The 9,806-nt window shown below is 50.8% G+C and overlaps 1 protein-coding gene across 1 annotated transcript; it reads right to left on the bottom strand.

The window, feature by feature from the left end:
- Positions 1-443: 443 nt before the first annotated feature.
- On the bottom strand, positions 444-9,551 carry LOC116990187 (zinc-binding protein A33-like). The gene is made up of 6 exons (XM_033047739.1): positions 9,057-9,551; positions 7,705-7,794; positions 7,305-7,538; positions 4,771-4,793; positions 4,551-4,660; positions 444-997 (listed from the first exon to the last, which is right to left on the bottom strand). Exons 1-6 carry the CDS (start codon positions 9,549-9,551, stop codon positions 444-446), a joined length of 1,506 nt encoding a protein of 501 aa, XP_032903630.1.
- Positions 9,552-9,806: the final 255 nt, after the last annotated feature.

Raw genomic sequence — 9,806 nt, 5'->3', positions numbered from 1 at the left:
GTGCTGTCTCGAAGGGCCGAATGGCCTGCTCCTACACCTATTGTCTATATGGCGTTGGTGATTTGCATTGGCAATTCCTTTGGTGTCAATAGAGCAGGACCAGGTCACGTAACATAACAGGCGATTGACTTTGAGGTTGATAGGTTCCTCATTAGTACGGGTGTTATGAGGAGAAGGCAGGAGAATGGGGTTGAGAGGGAAAGATTTGATCAGCCATGATTGAATGGTGGGAATAAACTCGATGGGCCGAGTGACCTGATTCAGCTCCTATGAACCTACGATGCTTTGGCCCGATCTATAACTTGTAAATTCGGTGCTTTATTCGAGGGTGAATATAGAGTTGAGATTCAACCCCCCCACACACACACACATACAATGCCTGGCTGTGTTAATGAAGGAATGGAAAGGAATGGCAGACAGCTAAGGAGGAAGGGTCGGGTTCCTCAACGGCAATACAGCTTGGACTGGCAAATCTTCAGCGGTTCGGAGTTCTCCCCGTGGCCGCTCAAGCAGGGGCTGAAGAACGGGTAGAGCTTCTCCGCGAACAGGTCGGTGAAGGTGTGGAGATGGGACATGTTGTCCGCGTTGTAGAACGACACCTGGCCGCCCTCGTAGTCCAGGTACACGCCGATCTTGCCGGGTCTGCTGCCCGGGCGGAGGCGGGTGCGGGGCAGCGAGCCGGCTTTGTAATCGTTGCCGTTCCTCAACCAGACGATCCAGTATCCAGCCTGCGGCACGGCGGTGATGTCGCCTTTCCTGTTGACCGACTCCTTCACCACCCCGACGTCCCACTCCGTGCTCTCCCCCACCCCGACCTCCCAGTAATGTCTCCCCGACACAAACCCTTCCGAGCCCAGGACACAGAGAGAAGGGTTGAACCTCTCTGGAGTGTCGGGCAGTTGTTGCTGCTTGTTGGCATAGCGGACACTGGTCAGATCATCCGACACGATGAGCCATGAGTGAGCCGTCTTCGGGTTCAGCGTCACTGAAGCTGGAACTGATGCAGAATGCGGGGGAGAGAGAGGGAGAGGGGAAAAAACACAACAGGACATTAATATTTTAGTTGCAATATTCTAGATATAGGCCAGGAAGTGAGCGGGTAAAAAAATCATCTCTGACCCCTCTCACCCTTGGCCACAAACTCTTTGAATCACTTCCCTCTGGAAGGCGACTCCGGACTGTCAAAGCTGCCACAGCCAGACATAAAAACAGCTTTTATTTCTCCACGAAAACAGGGTCTAGACCCGAAACGTCACATATTCCTTTGCTCCACAGATGCTGCCTCACCCGCTGAGTTACTCCAGCATTTTTGTCTACCTTCAATTTTCTAGCATCTGCAGTTATTAGAAACATAGAAAATAGGTGCATGAGTAGGCAATTCGGCCCTTCGAGCCTGCACCGGCATTCAATATGATCATGGCTGATCATCCAACTCAGTACCCTGTACCTGTCTTCTCTCCATACCCCCTGATCCCTTTAACCACAAGGGCCACATCTAACTCCCTCTTAAATGCAGCCAATGAACTGGCCTTCTTAAAAAAAAATCCACGAGAAGTAGCTCTACTCAATAACCAAACATCTGTAGCCTCTTTTTGCACTGGTATTTTAATTAATTCACATGTTTGTTTCTGATTCCTCTGATTATAGAAACTTACAAAATTCTTAAGGGGTTGGACAGGCTAGATGCAGGAAGATTGGGGAAGTCCAGAACTAGGGGTCACAGTTTAAGGATAAGAGGGAAATCTTTTAGGACTGAGATGAGAAAAACATTTTTCACACAGAGTGGTGAATCTGTGGAATTCTCTGCTACAGAAGGTAGTTGAGGCCAGTTCATTGGCTATATTTAAGTTAGATGTGGCCCTTGTGGCTAAAGGGATCAGTGGGTATGGAGAGAAGGCAGGGATGGGATACTGAGTTGGATGATCAGCCATGATCATATCGAATGGCAGTGCAGGCTCGAAGGGCCGAATGGCCTACTCCTGCACCTATTTTCTATGTTTCTATGTTTAATTGATAATGTTTAATTGTTAATGTTTAATGTTTTATGTGTCATTCCTAACTGTCACTGTATGTCATGTTGTCACTTGCGGGCGGAGCACCAAGGCAAATTCCTTGTATGTGAATATTTGGCCAATATACTTAGTCATTCATTCTTAGATGTAGTTGCGATATCTTAATGGATTTTTTGGAGGAGGCCTCAAACGCACTGCCATTGGTAGCGTGACAAACAGTAACGGGCCCAGCACTTAACCCTGATGTACTCCACTAGTCACAAGGGAACCGCCCCTGCTTCCCCAAAAATGGTAGACAAAAATGCTGCAGAAATTCAGTGGGTGGGGCAGCATCTATGGAGCGAAGGAATCGGGTCGAGACCCTTCTTCAGAGTGATGTGTGGGGGTGGTGGTGGCGGGAGGAAGAAAGGAAGAGGCGGGGACAGTGGGCTGCGGGAGAGCTGGGAAGGGGAGGGGAAAGAGGGAGAAAGCAGGGACTACCTTGGGACGACAGATGGCGCAATGGGCTAAGTGTTCGGCTGGCAACCGGAAGGTAGCCGGTTCAAATCCCGCTTGGAGTGCATTACTGTCGTTGTGTCCTTGGGCAAGACACTTCACCCACCTTTGCCTGTGTGTGAATGTGTGTGAATGTGTGTGAGTGATTGGTGGTGGTCGGAGGGGCCGTAGGCGCAGATTGGCAGCCACGCTTCCGTCAGTCTGCCCCAGGGCAGCTGTGGCTACAGAAGTAGCTTACCACCACCGAGTGTGACTGAGGAGTGAATGAATAATGCGAGTAAAGCGCCTTGAGTATTAGAAAGGCGCTATATAAATCCCATCCATTATTATTATTATTATTACCTGAAATTGGAGAAGTCAATGTCATACCGCTGGTCCTTTCCCCTCTCCTTCCCAGCTCTCCCACAGCCTACTATCTCCTCTTCCTTTCTTCTTCCCAGCCCCACCACCCCACACATCAGTCTGAAGAAGGGTCTCGACCCCGAAACGTCTCCTTTTCCTTCGCTCCATAGATGCTGCCTCACCCGCTGAGTTTCTCCACCATTTTTGTCCACCTTCGATTTTTCCAGCATCTGCAGGTCCTTCTTAAATCCTTCCACCGGATTATTGTTATTGCCTGCAGTTTTATTTTGCAAAGCCCCCAACTGCAAATTGTTGGCACCGATAAAAAAAAAAAAAGCCGAGACTAATAGTTATCAACCCTGCAAATTTCAATGGTATCAAATGTCTTCTCCGTTATCCAACCCAAGAACACTGACGCTGGGCTAACTCCCAACACAACTTGCTTCGTCTGCAATTGCCTCACAACTGTTACATCTCAAACAACTGTAACATCCTATGTACACATAAAATCGATTTAAGGAGCATGTAACAATGTATTTGATAGCGCGATTTGAAAGTACACCCTGTTCTAAAATAATGGAGGATTTAAAAAAACATCCATTTGCAGTGTTTGAGAAGGAACTGCAGATGCTGGGAAAATCGAAGGCAGACAAAAATGCTGGAGAAACTCAGCGGGTGAGGCAGCATCTATGGAGCGAAGGAATAGGTGACGTTTCTGGTCGAGACCCTTCTTCAGGCTTATTTGTAGGATCTTTTCAATAACCAATACCAAATCCGTCTTAAGATAGGCACAAAATGCTGGAGTAACTCAGCGGGTCAGGCTGCATCTGTGGAGAACATGGATAGGTGACGTTTCACAGAGTGCTGGAGTAACTCAGCGGGTCAGGCAGCATCTGTGGAGAACATGGATAGGTGACATTTCACAGAGTGCTGGAGTAACTCAGCGGGTCAGGGAGCATCTGTGGAGAATATGGATAGGTGACGTTTCACAGAGTGCTGGAGTAACTCAGCGGGTCAGGCAGCATCTGTGGAGAACATGGATAGGTGACGTTTCACATAGTGCTGGAGTAACTCAGCGGGTCAGGCAGCATCTGTGGAGAACATGGATAGGTGACGTTTCGGGTCGGGTCCCCTTCTTCAGACTGGGGTTAGGTATCACCCATCAGAATGTAGTTACTTGTGCGGAAGGAACTGCAGATGCTGGTTTACATCGAAGATAGACACAGAACGCTGATGTAACTCAGCGGGCCGGCCAGCATCTCTGGAGATGGGTCTCGAGTCCGAAGAAGGGTCTCGACCCAAAGCGTCACCTGTTGAGATGGCATGGGTGGCGTTTCCGGTCGAGGCCCTTCTTTAGATTGAGAGACAGAGGAGGCATGGAGATATGGAAGGGTAAGGTGTGAAAACGAGAGATCAAAGTGGACGCAGATCAAGGAAATGTAGAATGGGTTATTGCTATCTGAGGGGAAGGTGGCTACGAGGCACAATATTAGTAAACATTTCAGGGAGAGTGTCTTCCCAGCTGTTATCAGGCAACTGAACCGTCCTCTCGCCAGCCAGAGAGCGGTTCTGATCTCTCTTCTACCTCAATGGCGATCTTTGAGCTATGTTGAATGGGTACAAGGGACAGCATAGACATGGTGGGCCGAAGGGCCTGTGTGTTGATAGCGGGCAAGGGAGAAGACATAGTAAACTTCTCACAAGGTGTGATACTCTCGGCCATTTCCTTCCAGGCTGCGTACTGTAAAGGCCCTCGAAATATCCCCAGAGGTAGTCGGTCGATCGCCAACAATAGTTGCCCAGGGTCCTCGCTGGCAAAAAATACAGATGGTACATGTTACATTCTGGGTACAAGGGCCATTACAATGCAGCAGGTGGTGTGAACCAACCGCGAGAGTCTCGGTAAACAGCGGCCACCTACCTTATCTGCTCATCCGCTTGGTCCTGAAACGAGAAGAGAAAGAGAACGAGTATCAGGCTGGGAGGGTGGTTGAGGGGGAAAACAACCCTGGTGTGCAGATAGAGAACACTGTTATAAAACAAAGGAAATAGGCAACGTTTTGGGTCACCAGAAATGTTGCCTACTCCCTTCGCTCCATAGATGCATTAGACAATAGACAACAGGTGCAGGAGTAGGCCATTCGGCCCTTCGAGCCAGCACCGCCATTCAATGTGATCATGGCTGATCATCCACAATCAGTACCCCGTTCCTACCTTCTCCCCATATCCCCTGACTCCGCTATCTTTAAGAGCCCTATCTAGCTCTCTCTTGAAAGCGTCCAGACAACCGGCCTCCACTGAGGCAAAGAATTCCACAAACTCACAGCTCTCTGTGAGAAAGAGTTTCCTCGTCTCCGTTCTAAATGACTTACTCCGTATCCTTAAACTGTGTGTGGCCCTGGTTCTGGACTCCCCCAACATCGGGAACATGTTTCCTGCCTCTAGCGGGTCCAAACCCTTAACAATCTTATATGTTTCAATAAGATGCCATCTCATCCTTCTAAACTCCAGAGCCGCTCCATTCTCTCAGCATATGACAGTCCCGCCATCCCGGGAATTAACCTGCCTCACCTGCTGAGTTTCTCCAGCATTTTTGTCGAAGGATCTCGCCCCGAAACGTTGCCTATTTCCTTCGCTCTATAGATGCCGCCTCACCCGCTGAGTTTCCCCAGCATTTTTGACTACCTTCGATTTTTCCCAGCATCTGCAGTTCCTTCTTAAACAGCGCTGTAAAGCATGCCTCCAACTTTCACATGAGCACGGGGAATGCAAATCGCCTCCCCCATTTCTCATCGCGTTGCCACCGGTTCCCTCCAGATTCCTATACAACCCACCTACACGGAGCAAATAACCACCCAGCACACTCACGCTCACTTCGGCAAGGCCAGCAGCATAATCAAGGACGAGTCGCACCCCGGCCACTCCCTCTTCTCCCCTCAGGCAAAAGGTACAGAAGTGTGAACACGGACACCTCCAGATTCAGGGACAGCTTCTTCCCAGCTGTTATCAGGCAACTGAAGCATCCTACCACAAACAGTCTGAAGAAGGGTCTCGACCCGAAACGTCACCTATTCCTTCGCTCCATAGATGCTGCCTCAACCGCTGTGTTTCTCCAGCATTTTTGTCAACCACAACCAGAGAGCGTTGCTATCATCTCCTGTCTACCTCATTGGTAACGCTCGGTCTATCCTTGATCGGACTTTGTGTTCAAGAAGGAACTGCAGATGCTGGAAAATCGAAGGTACACAAAAATGCTGGAGAAACTCAGCGGGTGCAGCAGCATCTATGGAGCGAAGGAAATAGGTAACGTTTCGGGCCGAAACCCTTCTTCAGACTGATCAATTATTCAGACTGAAGAAGGGTTTCGGCCCGAAACGTTACATATTTCCTTCGCTCCATAGATGCTGCTGCACCCGCTGAGTTTCTCCAGCATTTTTGTGTACTTTGATCGGACTTTGCTGGCTTTACTTTGCACTAAACGTTATTCCCTTATCATGTATCTATGCACTGTAAATGGCTCGATTGCAATCATATTTAAGATAGAACTGCAGATGCTGGAAAAATCGAAGGTAGACAAAAATGCTGGAGGCAGCTTCTATGGAGAGAAGGAATGGGTGACTTTTCGGGTCGAAGAAGGATCTTCTGAAGAAGGATCTGTCTGTCTGAAGAAGGGTCTCGACCCGAAAAATCACCCATTCCTTCTCTCCATAGATGCTGCCTCACCCGCTGAGTTACTCCAGCATTTGTGTCTATCTTCAGTTGTAATAATGTATTGTCTTTCTGCTGACTGGTTAGCATGCAACAAAAGCTTTTCGCTGTACCTCGGCAAACTAAAATGAACTCTCGGGGATGTAAGGGGGAAACGGTGCATCCGGGAGAAAATCTGAGATGGACCCTGGGATGGCGGGACTGTCATATGAGGGAAGATTGAAAAGACTGGGCTTGTATTCACTGGCGTTTAGAAGGACGAGGGGGAATCTTATGGAAACATATAAAATTATAAAAGGACTGGACAAGCTGGATGCAGGAAAAATTTTCCCAATGGTGGGCAGGCAAGTCCAGAACCAGGGGCCACCGTCTTAGAATAAAGGGGAGGCCATTTAAGACTGAGGTGAGAAAAAACGTTTTCACCCAGAGAGTTGTGAATTTGTGGAATTCCCTGCCACAGAGGGCAGTGGAGGCCAAGTCACTGGATGGATTTAAGAGAGAGTTAGATAGAGCTCTAGGGGCTAGTGGAGTCAAGGGATATGGGGAGAAGGCAGGCACGGGTTATTGATAGGGGACGATCAGCCATGATCACAATGAATGGCCGTGCGGGCTCGAAGGGCCGAATGGCCTCCTCCTGCACCTATGTTTCTATGTTTCTATGACCCAACGAGAACGGGCAAACTCCACACAGAGAGCACCAGAGGCCAGGGTCGAGCCCTGCCGGCCCACCAGGGCAACTACACTCACTTTCAAGAAGGCGATGATGTCTTCCTGATCCAACTGTGTCTGTGACCGAGACAGCTTTTGCTGAATGGTGAGCAGATTCTCCTGGATGTCCTTGAGGTTTTTCTCCAGCCTTTCCGAGATCTTCTCGGCGTTTTCCTTCAACTCGCCGATCAGGCGCTTCTCCATCTTAATGAGGACCTGGTGCATTTTGGTGAATTCGGACATAACGAAGTTCTGAAGTTGGCTGTTCTGATCCTGGAGAGCAGGAGAGATTAGCGAGGCTTGGAGAGTGGGGGGGGGGGGGGGGGTAGAGGGGGGGGGGATGAGAGAGGGGGGGGGGGGAGAGACGGGGGGGGGGGGGGGGAGACGAGGCTGCAATAAACAAAACAAGGAAGTGACAGAGAGGACAGAGAGTTCTTACCCCGACGTCCGGAACCTGTTTTTGCGTCATTTTCGCTTCCAGGAGAGCTGACTTTGCCTTGAGAATGTCCGATAAGGATTTCAACTTGTCCTGAAATTGAAACAGTTTCACACGGTTACAGTGCTTGCTCGCCATCATCGAGTGGAAATTGCCTGGTCAGCCGGCAGAGACTCGGTGAAAAGGAGCAAAGGGATTAGCTGGGGTCCCCTCTTTCGTAGCCTGACCCCCAAAATTCCTCCTCGTTTGACTGTTGGCATGTGGACCCCACATATCGTGAAGGACTAGAGTGGATGTGGAGAGGGTGTCTTCGCTAGTGGGAGAGTCAAGGAGCAAAGGCCACACCGTCAAAATAAATTGAAGTTCCTTTAGAAAGGAGATGGGGAAGAATTTAAAGGAAGTTAGAGGGTGTTGAATCTGTGGAATTCATTGCCACAGGAGGCTATGGAGGCCAATTCGTTGGGTATTACATAGAAAATAGGTGCTTTTATTGAGCCAGCACCGCCATTCATTGTGATAGAGACAGAATAAACTTTCCCCCAGGGTTTAAATGTTAAAAACTAGAGGGCAGAGCTTTAATGTAAAAGGAGCAAGGTGTAACGGAAATAGACAATAGACAATAGGTGCAGGAGGAGGCCATTCTGCCCTTCGAGCCAGCACCGCCAATCAATGTGATCATGGCTGATCATCCCCAATCAGTACCCTGTTCCTGCCTTCTCCCCATGTCCCCTGACTCCACTATCTTTAAGAGCCCTATCTAGCTCTCTCTTGAAAGTATTCAGAGAACCTGCCTCCACAGGTCTGAGGCAGAGAATTCCACAGACTCACAACTCTCTGTGAGAAAAAAGTGTTTCCTCGTCTCCGTTCTAAATGGCTTACTCCTTATTCTTAAACGGTGTGTGGCCCCTGGTTCTGCCCCCCCCCCCCCCCCCAACATCGGGAACATATAGGAATTGGCACATATAAGATTATTAAAGATTTGGACACGTTAGAGGCAGGAAACGTGTTCCCGATGTTGGGGTAGTCCAGAACCTGGGGCCACACAGTGATCTACAGTCCCTATACCGCTGCGCCACTGTACCGGTCCTGTTATTATTGAGACCCCGGGCCCTGAGTAGGATGGGGGGGGGGGGTGGGGTTGGTGGATGGGGGTGGGGGGGTGGGGGGATGGGGGGGGGGGTTGGGGTGGGTGTGGGGTTGGTGGGTGGGGGTGAGGGGGTGGGGGGATGGGGGGGGGTGGGGTTGGTGGGTGGGGGTGGGGGGAGGGGGTGGGGTTGGTATGGGGGGTGAGGATTGGGGTTGGTGGATCGGGGTGGGGGGTGGGGAGGGGGTGGGGGGTGCAGGCCCGTTGTGACCTTGTACATCTCCACCGCTTCACTGATGAGCATGAAGTTGTGGGACCGGTGTCCCTGGCCGTCTCTCCCCTCCAGGCACATCACGCAGATCAGCTCCCTGTCCGTCTCACAGAACAGCTTGAGTTCTTCTCCGTGCTCGCCGCAGTGAAGGGGCACCGGCTGCCCGCCCCCTGGACTGCCCCGGGACTCTCGCCTCTCCACCTCCTCCTCCTCCTCCACCCCCCGGCGGCACCGGCTCTCGGCCTCCGGCTGCAGCAGGTTGCGAGCTTTCCTCGCCAGGTTGGCCAGCGCCCGGTTGGATCGTAGGCTCCTGTCGGAGAAGACCTTGCGGCACTCCGGGCACGACACGGTCTCGCCGCCTTCCCAATAGCGCATGATGCAGCCCTGGCAGAAATTGTGGCCACACTCCAGGATCACCGGCTCGCTGAACAAGTCCAGACAAATGGGGCAGTTCAGGTATTCGGCCAGACCCTCGGCGTGTTGTTTAGAAGCCATCGAGAACAAGAAGCCGGGACCTTTCCCTCCGGGCGCGCTGTCAGCAGTAGAAGCGGCCGGGAAATCTGCTCCAACGCGAGATACGCCCGCCCCCAAAACCAGCGGACACGTAGTCCCACACCCTGGGGAACGAGAGAACCTATTGGCCAAAGGGAATGATGAAGTTAAGGGTTTGCTGGAGACTCGAAGAACTACACATGCTGGAATAGCCACAGAGTCATAAACTAATGGAAACAGGCCCTTCAGCCCAACTCG

Source organism: Amblyraja radiata, chromosome 30, assembly GCF_010909765.2.
Source record: "Amblyraja radiata isolate CabotCenter1 chromosome 30, sAmbRad1.1.pri, whole genome shotgun sequence".
In the NCBI taxonomy this organism is placed as follows: Eukaryota; Metazoa; Chordata; class Chondrichthyes; order Rajiformes; family Rajidae; genus Amblyraja; species Amblyraja radiata.
This window is presented reverse-complemented; position numbering and strand designations above follow the sequence as displayed.

What these genes read in the sequence shown, in the direction of transcription:
- LOC116990187 (XM_033047739.1), bottom strand. Translation starts at nt 9,551, where the DNA reads ATGGCTTCTAAACAACACGCCGAGGGTCTGGCCGAATACCTGAACTGC. An exon ending in AAGCGGTGGAGATGTACAAG is followed by an intron (nt 7,795 to 9,056) that starts GTCACAACGGGC and finishes TTTCAATTTCAG; the next exon opens with GACAAGTTGAAATCCTTATC. An exon ending in ACATCATCGCCTTCTTGAAA is followed by an intron (nt 4,794 to 7,304) that starts GTGAGTGTAGTT and finishes TTCTCGTTTCAG; the next exon opens with GACCAAGCGGATGAGCAGAT.